This window comes from Lithobates pipiens, unplaced genomic scaffold (assembly GCF_037356315.1).
Source record: "Lithobates pipiens isolate NorthernLeopardFrog02 unplaced genomic scaffold, aLitPip1_a1.2 Scaffold_8, whole genome shotgun sequence".
NCBI classification, from domain to species: domain Eukaryota; kingdom Metazoa; phylum Chordata; class Amphibia; order Anura; family Ranidae; genus Lithobates; species Lithobates pipiens.
In genome coordinates this window covers 329,947,352-329,961,798 of record NW_027507903.1, presented here as the reverse complement: position 1 = coordinate 329,961,798, position 14,447 = coordinate 329,947,352, and the positions used below count along the sequence as shown (strand labels likewise).

At 41.3% G+C, this 14,447-nt stretch overlaps 1 protein-coding gene across 1 annotated transcript in view; it reads left to right on the top strand.

Annotated features, from left to right (window-relative positions):
- Window positions 1–9,531, top strand: part of SH3RF2 (SH3 domain containing ring finger 2) — a 192,160-nt gene extending 182,629 nt beyond the window's left edge. Inside the window, exons 9-10 of the mRNA XM_077473005.1 lie at window positions 628–971; window positions 4,964–9,531. Of these exons, the coding sequence (XP_077329131.1) occupies window positions 628–971; window positions 4,964–5,299 (680 nt within the window). The 3' untranslated portion in view covers window positions 5,300–9,531. The remainder of the gene's footprint in view (window positions 1–627; window positions 972–4,963) is intronic.
- Window positions 9,532–14,447: the final 4,916 nt, after the last annotated feature.

Below are 14,447 nucleotides of genomic sequence, written 5' to 3'. Positions count from 1 at the left end.
AGTGATAACTGTTTTGGGAGATTCCCACAGTCCATTATGCACACTCTGATTAATGAATCACATATCTCTTCATGTTGTAAGACATATGGGCTAGCATCAGCATAGTAGAGAACCTGAATGCGTATAGTTCTTTAATTAGGGATTCCAGCCCATATCCCTTGTGTGCTTGGCAGTGCTGTTTAAAGGGTGCAGGGAAATCATATGTCTATTTTCTTTCATTTGAAAAAAAATAGCCACTTTTTAAAAGAGCCAAGCGCCTAAAAAAAACAAAAACTTGTTAATATAACATGTGCTTAGGAAAATTAAGACCATGTCAGTATTAGGGCCAGTGTCAAGAGGCTTTGATGGGTAAACATAGCTTGCTTTTCACATCAGTTTGAGATTTTTTTTTTATATAATTCAGAGTTTATTGCAGGTACTAGTCCTAGTTGACATGCAATTAGCCTTATTCAAACTGTGACTGCATTCCTATAGACTTGTATAAGATGCCATTTTAAAGCTAACAAAAGCCCATCAACACAATGAGTGTGTGCTTAATATGTATTCCTGATGCCTTTTGTGCAGAGTAAAATAATTTTCGAGTCCTAAAGCAGAATAAAGTTAATGTCAACCTGTATGTTTTACCAGATTTACCTCCTCAGAAGACTGTACAAAGCAGTTCAGGATCCCAGCCTGTGGGCACCATCCCCAGAACACTCTCCATGGTTACTCAGCCTCAGCAGGTCCTCATCAATGCTTCTCATTCCAATGTAGGAGCCAGTGTTGAGACCCGCATCAGGCCAAATTCACTGTATGATGTTCTACCCATTGTTAGTAGACCCGTGGACTATAGAAGATATTCTGCTGCCAGTTCAATCGCTTTGGAGCCCAAAGAGCTGATAACCAGAAACAATTCAACACTTAGACCTCCGGGTTCTGCTCCTCCATCAATTTTGGTGAAGCCTGACACACCTAAAAGTGGCCTTGAAAAGGTAAATACTCTACAAAATGTTGTAAGGGGTTTATTAATCCGCCATAATTAATACATCAGCAGGTTTGTTTTCTTGAATAAGATCTTTTTTCACAACTACTAATTTCAGTAAGATGATGGAGTCAGCCTTTATCAACCTCAGTTTGCAGTTTTCTGACAGCGTAGCAATGGGAGAAAGTTGAGTATATTGCTAAAAGATCTTAACAGCCCTGGATATTAACAGAGGCACTATAAAGATACATACTGGGGGAGATTCACTAAAACTGATGCACACAGAATCCAGTGCAGCTGTGCATAGTAACCAATTAGCTTCTAACTTCAGCTTGTTCAGTTAAAGCGGAGGTCCACCCTAAAGTGGACCTTCCGCTCATTGGAACCCTCCCCCCCTCCGGCACCACAATTGGCACCTTTCAGGGGGGGAGGGGGGTGCGGGTACCTGTACAGTACAGGTATCTGCACCCACTTCCGGCGTAGATTCTGCAGAAGCCACGCCTCTTTCCGCAGAATCTACTCCCCTTTCCGAAGGTCCCCCGCTGCCTGCTGGGAAACACACGGATCCCAGAGACAGCGGGGACCATCCTTATTGCGCAGCGCGACTCGCGCATGCGCATTAGGGAACCGGGAAATGAAGCCGAAAGGCTCCACTTCCTGATTCCCATACCCAAGATGGCGGCAGCAGCACCTGAGAGACGATTGAGAGATCGGCTTCGGGTGCCGACATCGCGGGCGCGCTGGGCGGGTAAGTGTCATTATTTTAAAAGTCAGCAGCTGCAGTATTTGTAGCTGCTGGCTTTTTAAAAAAAAAAAAAACGGCGGACTCCCGCTTTAAGCTTTGACAATAAATCCTGGAAGCTGATTGGTTACTATGAACAGCTGCACCAGATTCTGTGTGCACCAGTTTTAGTAAATCTCGACTCTTAATCAAAAGTAAATATAAGCCTCACTCCAATATGCAGTTCTTCTTTTTTTAATTCATAAAAAGATAAAAGCTCCATATGTTAATGTCTCCACCCGAAACCACCTTTTGTGACGTGTTTCACCATTACTAACTTTCTCACTTCCCCTATCCTTGTGAGCAAGACTGTAGCGTGGAAACACATCAAGGAAGGTGGTTTCAGGAGGGGACATTAATGTATGGAGTTTTCATCTTTTGGCGAATTAGATAGATAGAAGAGCTAAATTTTGGAATGTGGCTTATATTTACTTTATCCATGTGCAGTATTTCATATTTACTTGACCAAAAATAGTAAAACTTTGCTAATGTAATTTATAGTTCTGACCATAATAAAGAAAAAAATAATTATGTAAAAATGTATGTACCCTTAAAGTGTTTAAGCATAGAATAATAGTTAAGCAGTTAAACCCAAAAGCAAACCTCTACAGTATTTTATTGCAACTTACCATGTGGCACCGAGCCCTGTACTATGTGACTCCTGGTCCCTAGAAATTCTTCTGAGCACTATGCTCACCTGTCCCTAGAAATCCTGCACAATGCTGTCCATGGAAGTTCTGCTGTGCACTCAGTTCACATATTCCAAAAATCCTGCACGCTCAGCAGTAGCCTGTCCTTGGAAATTGTGCTATTCACTTTTCTTACCCGTTCCTGGAAACCTTGTACGTTAAGCAATAACCTGTTTCTGGAATCCTGTACGTTGCTCTGTACTTAGTCCCTTGTAGCCTGTGTATGGTACTGATCTGCCGTTCCTCATTCCAGTGGTCATGACCTCACCTGAGCTTTTTGCTCACCTTGTCTTGTTTGGTAGTAACTAGGTTAATGACCTAGGAGCAGAAAACAGTCAACCCATTTCCACCATCAGGAGCTCTCAAGAAAACCACTGGTACCCTAAATTCCATTATTCAGTAAACCCAGCCGTGGTTAGAATGGGCACTCTCTGGTCAACAGACCTGTGACACTGGCAGTATGTTGAACTCGTCTTTTAGATAAAGTTGCAATATAAAATTGAGCTCAAAGTTAAAGGAGAATTCCAGCCCGAGCTTGTTTGACTGGACTTCTAAGGGTCACAGGATTGCATTCGTTTTGTACTCCTGTGACCGGTTATCAGCAGAGAGCAATCTGAATTCCCTTCTCTGCTGACATCACACAGATCAGTCCAGGTACCGCGTTATCTCGACTCTGGGAGTCTGGATCCGCCAGGTGCCTGGACTGATGGCCGTCTCAGCAAGCCGCTGACACGCTGAGACGGCCACTCCCTGCCACTCCACAGCTCACCGCTCCAGTGAACGTAGAGGAGCAGAGCAGGAGAGCTGCTGAGAGCTCGAGGAGCTGAGAGAACCAAGCCATCTGCGGTGTTCAATTGCTCGGTTCTCAGTGCAGAGACGCCAGGGGACAAATGCAGCATCGGACTGATGCTGCATCCACCTAGGTAAGTATGATTATGGGGGAAAAAATTCTCATACTTCTCTTTTAAGTTAAAACCCCCTTAAAGGTGATGTATACTGATTTTGTAGATATCTTATTTATCACAGTCTGGGCTAAGAATTTTTTTTTTATTAGTTAATTATGAAAGATTGAATATTAATATTTTGTGTTACTATTTAAACCAGTGGGTGACCAGCGGGTGACTTTAATTGCTTTAATCTAGTTTTGTGCTATGTATACTTTTTGAGCTATATTTACACAATTTGTGAAAAAAGCCTGTGTTTACAGAGCTCAACAGCTCAAGTAGCAATTGATGCCACTAAGGGTGTCAGAGATGTAATGTATACACAACTGTGCACCTTGCCTTTTTAAAGCGGACTAAACTGTATCTGAGCACTGTGTAATTAATGTCTAATATTAAAAGCAAGCTTACCCACCCATCCATGTTTCCAACCTTTATTATGTTAAGAAGTCACTTTTAAAAACACCCCCTAGTATTTGTACACCCCCCTAGTAGCTGCAACCATCTTCAATAAGATCAGGTTATTCATGATGTACTTCCTAGAATCCATCTGTCCTTAGCTCAAACATGTAGACAGGAGGGTATGCTTAGCTGAAAAAGCCCCTCCTCCCCTATCCAGATGGAAGATACAAAATACTTATAAGAACTCTAGGATGTCACTAGATCACTAGGATGTAGGATATAATTTTGGCTTAGGCCAGAAATCAGGAAGCAACTGAAGAAATGTAAAACATTTAATGCAAGTGAATATACTGTACCTTTCCATATACAGTATTTACTGATGCTAGCAGCTTAAAGATTAAAAATAGTTCATGTTGCCTGAGAAACTTTAAATGCCCTGTACCATATTTCAGTTATTGGAGATACGAAAAGTAAAATGTGCCCTCTGCCTTCAAAGCTGTATTAAACCCAAAAGCAAACGTTTATTATACTGCAGCTTACCAATTCCTAGGTGCAATGGCTGCATTCATATTCTTTTTTAAACTTTCTTTCTTCTATTTTCATATGGTGATCTAGCTAGTAAGTCTGTTGTTTTTCAAAAGAACAAGCTTTCCTGCAGTTACAGTGATGAGACAAACCATTTACCACTGACAGGAGTGCTTACAAGGATCATCTTTAATGTAAAACGTATCTTAAAAGGGAAAAAACCTGCTGTAACTTCTTACAACATATTAGTTGATTTTTAGCTTTAATTTGTTTGTGTATTTAAATCTGTTAGTCAATCTAACACTCACCTCCCCCAGACTGGCAATGCTGCTGTTCCATAGGTGCCTCCTGTGCTCTTACATTCAGAGTGTCAGCACAAAGCTGCTTCTGGGGGACAGGTAGCTTGTGCATCTTGCTGCAAGGCATATCTCCTGTCTTAAAACATCATCTTCTAGTGGAAGCCAGTAAAAAAAAAAGAGGGCCATCAAACCATGCTGCAGTAGTAGAATTTATCTTCAGAACCCTGTAATACTGATATTTTAAGATCTGCAGAGAGAAGTGCAAATGCATAAAGATACATTGAATATATTTGAATGTGCTTTTTCGCTTGATTTTACTGGTATTTTTCTGAACACTTTTTACATTATGTGTTTTTGTTATTTAGCAGGTAAAAACTGTAAGATTTATGAATTTCAGTCCTCCAACCTTGAAACGTCAGAGTTTTGTATTTGATGTAAAAGATGAGGAGATTTTCAGCCAGAATGTCATGTCTGAAAGCTTGCAGCTTGGGGAATCCACCTTGACTGTACCACTACGACCCAGTCCTGCCTTATTCCAGAAGACAGAAGGCCGTAAAATACAGAAGCTTAGGAGTATGGGCAATGATGTGACACCTATTCCTCCACAATCCACACTCTCCTTTCCCAAAAAACGGACCAGCAATGATAACTCAAACAAGGCCAGCGCAATCTATCAAGCTCAAGAGATCCAGTCAACCTAATGCTTATGCCTTGATTTAACTCGGTCTGATTTTTTTTTTTCCACCTTGGCACATTAAATTAGATTTTGTGTCTGAGAGTTTCACTATAATTTTCTCATCAATCCATTTTGTCACACCGGACAGACTTACCATGACAAACAAAGGATCACTGGCACCTTCAATTATGAATGTCTCTTTCAAACCCTCATTCTTATTATCAAGACAGGTCTGTGTCAGGCATGCTGTCATGCTTTTTTGCTACATGAAGATATATAGTGGATATTTTTGACAAGCTGACTGGGTTATTTTTCTCTTTAGGAAATAAGGTCACTTACTCAACAAGGTGAAAGAATGAAAATAGTTAGATGTCCCTCTCAGTTTAGATGACACATCTAAAGTTTTATATTTAGTTTTTTGACCGGGCAAACAACTTTTTTTGCTTTAATGTATTTTATGCTTTTCAAAAAATTGCACTATTTTTAGAATGTAATTTTACCTCAATGCCAGTTAGTTGTAGTGGCTTATATATCAGCAATTAAAGGAAGGAAGTGGTAACTTCTTTTGAGTCCATTTAAGCTCATCCTAAAATATAAGAGCCAGCTATGCTTAAAACTGATGTGGATAAAAAACAAAGTATCTCCATTTTTTTGTGTATAGGAATTAAAGGACTTATCCAGCTATAGAAGCCAGATATGCTAAAAAAATATAATGTTCTTAAACTGCACTTTTACATAAGCATCTCTATTCTCTCTGCATAGGACTCAAATGATGAATTGCACCAACTATGAGAGCCAGCTATGCTTAAAGCAAACATTGATAAAAACACATTTATAATGAAGCATTTTCAGTCTCTGTGTATAGGAATCACCCAACCAACTGGATTTTCTTGGAGAGAACCACTGTTAATGAAAATTAAGCAAACGTCACTACTGCCAACTCAGTATAGTAGCATGTGTTCATGGCTGTACAAGTAGAGACTTCAGAGGGTTTTCCATTTTTTATTAAAGTGGGAGAAAACTCGCATGGATGTATAGTAAGGCTTACCTATAGGTACAGTAAATATACAGTACAGTGTATGTACAGTAAATATCTTCAAAGCGTGCACTGTTTAGGAGATATTTACTTGTGAATCCGCTGGTGATGTAACTGGCGCATGCACTATGAAGGAATGGCCAACCGTGCTGTTCCGTCAGAGCCCTGTACCATGAACAGCGGCTCCCGTGTGCATGCACGAGAGTGACGTCATTGCAGCTCATCCAATCAAAGGACTGGAGCCCGCCAATCCAGAAGGAAGACTGGGTGAAGATGGAAGCCCTGTCAGCGGTGACAGCGTGCCGTTGCAGGGCTTTGTTTTAAGATAAGTTTCACATAATGCATAATGCACATTATGTTTTCAGCCTAGGTTGGCCTTTGGTTACATTCCAATATCCAATTAATTTTTCAGCCTAAAGAAAGCAGCATTCACTTTTAGTGGCAATAGGTAAAATCCTATTTAATTATTTTTTTACTTACCAGCTTGGATTTACAATTTATGTAACTCAATCACTAAAAAAATTATATTATCCCTATGGCCCCTTTCACACATGCGGATGGTATGTCCGTATTTCATCCATCCGTTTGCGGATGAAATACGGGCATACATTCATCCCTATGGGATAGCGGGTGTCTGCGGATGAGCATCCGCAGACACCCGATATCGTCCGCCTCCGCTACTGTCCGATTCTGCAGACGGAGGAAATCCTATTTTTCTATCCGTCTGCAGAGCGGATCGGATGAACATGGACAGACGGTCCGTGCTCATCCGATCCCCATAGAGGAGAGCGGAGAGCTGACAGGGCGGTCCCTGCACAGGGTGCGGAGACCGCCCTGTCCGCCGCCGGCTCAGCGGGGACAACGGAGCGATCCCCGCTGAGCGAGAGGATCATCACAGGGCGGATCATTACTGATCCGTCCCGTGTGAAAGAGGCCTAACAAGTTAATGTAATTTCTAAAGTCATTCACAATATTTATGAATCTGCAACTATTTTAAAAACGTAAATAATACATGGTGTTCTTGTTGTGAAGGTCCTTGTTCATACACTTGCTGTTATGGGTTGGCAAGACTCTTTCCCTGTCTCCCAATTAGGCTACTGCATTGTTATTTTGTACACCGTCTTCCAATGGAGACTACAACTAGCCCTTCTAACACATATTACCATATAGTCATCATTTGGTGGTCATGCATGTAAGTAGGAGGTGGCTGCAATGTATTTCATATAAAAATGTTGGAAACGGTTTGATACGCAGTGCTTTAGAAACTAAGTTAAGATTTGCATTTTCTTTAATGCTTTTAAGTAGCTATATTGGATGCAAGCAATAATAAAGACAGATTTGTTTTTTAATCTGTAAAGTTTTATTTATTGTGGTGGTGGACATGGACAAGCCAAGTCCCATTTGTCTAAGCCCACGTACACACGGTCGGAGATTTTGCCAACCAAATCCGTCGGATTTTGCCCGTCGGCTTTAGTCCGACGGATTGTGTCCGAAACTGTTGCATACACACGGTCGGGCCAAGTTGGCGAAAAATCTGATCTTTCAGAATGTGATGACATAATTTCGTTACGATGGGACTACATTCAGGCTAGTAGCCAATAGCTTTGATGTAGGAATTTGATCTGAGCATGCGTGGCACTTGGTCCGATGAAAATGCTCTACACATGATCGGATTAGGTCCGTCCGGCCCAGTTGGTCAGGAAATATTTCCAACATGTTGGGAAATTGGGTCGGACGGAGATTCGGACGGAATCAGTCCGATGCATACCACACACAGTCGGATTATCGGACGACACGGTCCGATAAGACTCATTCCGACAGATTCTCCGACCGTGTGTACAAGGGCTAACATAACAGCTAGGCTCATGCTTGAGCTTCAAGCATTTTGTAGCTTTTTTCAAATGCGATTGTACTCGTCTTTTTAGAGTGTTTTCAAGCCTGAGCATTTTTGTTTTAGGGAATGGAAAGCTAGTTTCTAGGGGAAGGAGAGACAATAAATTGTGCATTTTTCAGGTGCTCTTATTAAAGTCTATAAAGACCAAAAACATGCAACTCTGACCCAAAGAAGCTCACATACTTTTTCTAGTGGCAAACTTCAAGTGATTCAACACTCAGGTGCTAGAGGAGAACGTTAGCTTACATACTTGGAAATATTCTAAAAAATTTATGAATTGAGAAAAAAACATTTAGGAAGCAAAGCACTCTGTCATCTACAGGGTAGCACCAGTTCTCTTGCAAACCTTGTATGGCCCCAGCAACATCAAATGGAACAAAAGTGAACGATTTAAACTAAAACTCCAATCTTGTGTGACCACCTGGATGAGAAGTGTATTAGCAAACTACGGTAACTGTTGATATCACAAATTGCAGGGAGGTTGTCAAGGTACACTATAGCTTTAACTGCTCTACATTTCCCCTAGAAACAACTTAAAAACTGCAAGGAAGCCCATTGATTCCTGACAATTTTACGTTCTAGAGTCCAGCTCAAAAACCTTCTCTAGATAGAAGACATGCATATCGATCATTGCACAATAACAGCAATGAAGCCGACTTGCCTCTTCTAGTCCTTATCTGACTGTAGTCCAGTTGGACCATTTGGGAATGTACTCAGAGGAGGTCAAGCTGACATGAGACCCTTACCAGAGGTCAGGAATCCTCAGGAGTATGCTTTCCTACTAACAACCAGTGTACCCCTCATTGGCATGGAAGCACATAGATACAGTATGTCCACTTTTGAGCCCAAACACAGGAGTGATCACTGAGGGCTATCATGTAAACATATTAATATGGCAATATTGGAAAGGGAGAAAACTGGAGTATTTCCCACTTTCTCTGTAAAGCAAGGAAAATACCAGAGTTTAAAGCATACAGCCTTATCAGTTCTTTGTAGCCCTTGTTCTCTGTAAGTAGGTAGGACCTGGATAAGAAGTATGCCATGTAATTGGTCTGTGTACAACTAACATAGACAGGATAGACTATGTCTGAGGAGGAAGGTGTCATGGAAAGAGAGAAGACAGGAGGATATCAAAAAGTATACTGTGACACTGTCATTGTAAAGCTGGAACGGAGCACCCAGGATCATAAAGTAAATTAGTGCAATCTTGCAAGCGCTGCATTGCTGAATTTATGAAAAATGTATGAAAAATGAATAACATGATGACAGATGCCCTTTAAAGTAAAGTCAGTTCCATGAGACTTTAATAAAATGCTTTTTTTTCCCAGTCTATTGTCTTTTTTATTTATTGCAGCAACTTTTGTCTGAATAACATAGAAAATTCTATATGTCGCTTTCTCTCTTTGCACATTACACAATTCAGAAGTGGGAATGAACTTTTATGCGAATTATTGATTTGCTAAAACCTTTTTTGGCATTTGGTAAATAAAATACTATAGAGGTCCCTACCACTTTCTGTTCTTTTTCCAGACTGGTGTCTTCCTTTTATGTCGACTGGATGATCAATAAAGCTATTACTCTCACATATACAATATGTGCTGGAATTACATTATCCTGTCACCTGGTTTCACTCTCAAAATCTAACAGATGCTGCGACTGTAGATTTCAATACACATGTGCCACGGGTAGTGTACGAAAATAAATGCTAGTCAAAGATTTTTGGCAGAAAAGACAAAGTCTTGCACCAGCACATTCTGCCCACATTCTTTCTTAGTTCAGTTCCACTTTGATGCCCCTTACTATAAAGTATTCTGGGAAATTTGTATTTAATTGGAGAAAGTAAAATTACCTATGCCATTCCACTTCTTATCCCACTTAGCAATATTTGTGCATAGAATCAATTATTTTTGAGTTTTCACAGCTGCTATCTAGGGATTACTTGAGAGGTGTGATATGGGGGGGGGGGGGGGCTGGTTAGTAATAAGGAGATTACAACAGCCTCTATGCACTGGTAATGTTAGAGGGGAATAATATGACAGTGATTTATTTTACTCTATAGGTTTTTATTTTATATTTTATAGATTTTTCTAGAAGAACTTCTGGACCTTGATTGTAGAGAACACCAACACTGACAGTTTATTGCACATAGACCCTCTGACTGCTAAAGGTCACTAAATTTTTTCAGTCTGATCCAATTCACTTGCCTACATAGTTGCCTTATGTGTCAGATACTGTGGCACAGTTCTAGCAGTTTGGACACTGCCATGAATAGTCCATGCCCCACAAGTGTCCCACAGGAGCTTTGATGATGCTGAGGGTTATTAGTTCAGCCACAGACACCAATGGGGCGGGGGGGAGTGGGTGGTAATATTGTGTCCACTGATATCAGTGGTAGGGGTTAATATTGCATCCATTGATACCAAATATGGGGGTTATTATTGCTGCCACCAGGGGAAAGCTCCAGGTTTAGTCCAAACTCCAAACTTTTAGACTGTTTGATGGGACCAGAATGTCATATGTAATAGTCTTGCTGCTACTATGTATGACAGCTTTCCTCTTCTGCTGGCACCCATTGCATGCTTATCAACCAGTGACATCCCCCAGCCACATTAATTTGCTGGCCAGGAATCCCCAGCCATGTATATAAAGGGGCAGGTATAGTGGATGACATCATTGCCAAAATATGGTCCTGTGTTATATATATTTTGGAAATAATGTTGGCCACTATACCTGCCCCTTGGTTTATATTCCAAATGGCAGCACGAGGTAGCTGGGGGACCCCTTATTTTTAAAGATGGCTTCCAGATTACCACTGACAGATCCCCACAACCCTGGCCCTTGTTCTCATCAACATGGGGACAAGGTACTATGCCAGAAAGAACCTCCACCCCTTTCCTGGCCTACCAGACTGCATGCTTTGATTAGGATCTTTTAGGAATTTTAGGGGGACCCCATGCTATTTTTTTTTTTGAGTGGGGTTTCCCCTTGAAATCAATGCCAGACATTCATCAAACATGGGTCTGGTATATATTTTCCAGAGAGGACTCCATTTTTTTTTGTGGGGGTACCTCCTTAACATCGATACCAGACCCTCATCTAAGATCTGGGTCTAGTATAGAAGAAGGCAATCCACAGTCACTTTGTTTAAAAGCAGAAAGAAGAAGCCGGGATATGTTATTTACTAGCGGTTTAAACAGTATTTTCTTTTTCTATTTTTTTAATAAATGTCAGTTTTGCTGTAGTAGATTGTATACATCGTACAGATGCACCACTTCACGGGCAGGTTTGGGGCATCCCCCCAGACATGTTATTGAAAGGACTTTTAAAAATTGAATGCTACAGTTTGGGAATTATTAAAATTACTGTACCCCTGCCAAATTGAACTTAATGTAATTTCTTTGACAATTCCTAGCTGATTAGCCTAGAAAATGCCCATACTAATTTCTAAGATATGTCTCCCATTTGCTTTATTGGGGTTCAGATTCAACTTCAGTAATGTTTGGTAAACCCGCCCCAAACAAAACCTTGATACGTCCTGCTTATCACTACTTATCACACACTGATCTTTCCACTTTCTCCTAATGCCACGTACACACGATCAAATTGTCCGGCGCACTTAGTCCGCCGAAGCGCATTTCACCTGACAATTCGATCGTGTGTGGGCTTCAGCGGACTTTCTCAGCGTAAAGTCCGGCGGACTTAGAAAGTATTTTTGCAGTCCCATCTTTCCGCCTGACTTGAGTTTCAGCGGACAATACGTTCGTCAGTATGCTAGTCCGGCGGACTAAGAATGACGCATGCTCAGAAGCAAGTACGAAAAGGAAGCTATTGGCTACTGGCTATTGAACTTCCTTTTTCTAGTCCCGTCATATGTGCTGTACATCATCGCGCTAGCAATCGCCGGACTTTCTGTGTGTCCGTGTGTGGCCAAGTCCGTTTGGTAGAAAGTCCGCCGGACTATCCGCTGGATTGTTTGCCGGACTAAGTACACCGGACAATTCGATCATGTGTACGCGGCATTAGTGTACCCCTGGTCCTATTTTCTAATCAAAGGTGGCACACTACAAGCCACACACTACAAAGTAAAATCTACTGTATTGGCCAAACCTACAAGTGTTCAGAATTTCTTCTCAATCTGTTTACGCAATCCCTACTAATTATTTTCAAATATTGGAAACTCTGCTTTACTGCCTACCAGCCCTGATCAGTCTACTGCGGCTTTTTGGTGTGCTTTGTAATGTCTTTTTGCTAGCATGCTGCCATAAAAGTATGCAGTGTCACTGATTTGAATCCACAAAGCTAATGTTTTTTTATCAGAAATCTGCAAAGGAAGGCAGAGGGAGAAAACAGTAAACAGTTAATTGAGTGTTTTATTATGCATACCAGTATTGGGCATAGAAAGATTTATATACCACACCCTCATTTTACAATTCTGTTTGTGTGCTTGGATTTCACTCAGCCCATTAACTTTCAGTCTAATAGTTCCCCCACGTGTCATTATTCAGTGGTCACATTCCATTGAGACTTAATGAAATTGTGAAAAAGTAAAGAAGTTCTTTGTGGCTTGAAGAATTGTATTAAGAGAAACATAAAGAAGATATATGTGTACGTGCTCCTGAAGCCAAATAGAGGCAAATATATAGAGACATTTAAGATCATGTTGTCCCTGGTTCTACAGGTTTTATTTTTGTTAGCACCTCATTTGATTTGCCTGAATTTATGACATTGGTTGTGTACTACAGTCTCATCTCGCTGATATCATTATTGTTATGACAGATTGATATTGCACTTTTACAGTGTGAATGTCTTGCTTTCTGAGCAAGTTAAAACTGCTCTGTCTTGTAATTTTGCTGGCAATAACAAACTGTTTATATTAGGTTGGGGATAGTTTTGTCTCTTGCAATTGCTTTTAACCAGGCAAATAAACTGTTCCTTGGGGACTGCATGGAGCCATCACCTTCTGTCTGTCAAGTAGGAACATTTTGATGGGTGTTTTATGTCTGCAAAAATAGCCTTTTCTACATTTACCCTGTATGTGTAAAACTGCATCTGCTGCAACAGCTCAGTAAAAGAAGTGGGGCCTAGCAGTAAAAGAAGTGGGGTGAAGTTCAAAGCACATCTAAATTTGCGCATTTTTGAAATGCGTTCAGCATAATTTTTGCTGATAAAGACTTGTATAATGAGCATTATTGTCCAATGCTGTCTCTTGCATTCAAACACACCACTGTTTAAACACGTGCATGCAAAATACAGCAGAAGGCTTTTGAGGCAGAGCAGTGGGAGAAAGGGAAGAGGAGGACTTCCTTTCCTCTCAAGGCCCGCTTTATGTAGACACCATTCTTGCTATGCCAACAAACAATTGAACAGTTGTACCTAATATAGTAGCCGTGAGTGTATATAGGCATATATAACAGTCTGTGCAATGGCCTTTTATCTGTGCAGTTCTTTAATTGAAATGACATGCCATGCATTTCGACCTTTAAATTCCGGTTCACACTCTCTTTCTTTGCAGATTTCGCACTGCATCCAAATCACCCGTATGTGGTGTTCTTCTAAAGAGTCCTCCCCTGGAATGCTTGAAGTATAATGGGCCTCCCCCGAATTGGAGACAGCACCCAACCACCTCAGAATCCTCCCTTAGTTTCCTTGCCTTGGGCTAGCCAGCTCCAAGGCATCAAAGTCTGGTGGATCCGCACCCCAGTCCATAGCCTTCCTGAGGGGTTGATCAGGAGGACCAGGACCAAGTAGTCATGACATCATACTGGACCGAAACCCCGAACCGCGTGACATCCGTATCTTAAATACCCTCCCCTAGAGGGCACAGTGAGAGGGCCACTCCTACTGACCTGGCTCCGAAAGAGAGCAACTTAAACGCCTGACCAGACCATAGTTCCATGCTCAACACAAGAGACAGTGCCCCCTGTGGCTAGGCTCACATCTCACAGCCCAGTCAGACTGACACAGAAGTCCAATTTAGGCAAATAGACCCAAATCAAACTGTAGTTTAGGTAAAGTTTAACTTTTTAAAACCTATAGTGCATGCTCTTCAGGAGCCCGCTGCTACATTTGAATCATGGATAAACAAAAAGACAGCTTAGTTCAGCCAAAGTGAACAAACAGTCCGAATCCTGGTATCACAAACTCAACCACAGGCTCATTCGGTCCCATACAGGGATTAGGCTCCTCCATAGTAAGGGTGCCATTCAGGTCACATGGGGGGGTAGCAACCCACGTTTTGGCTTG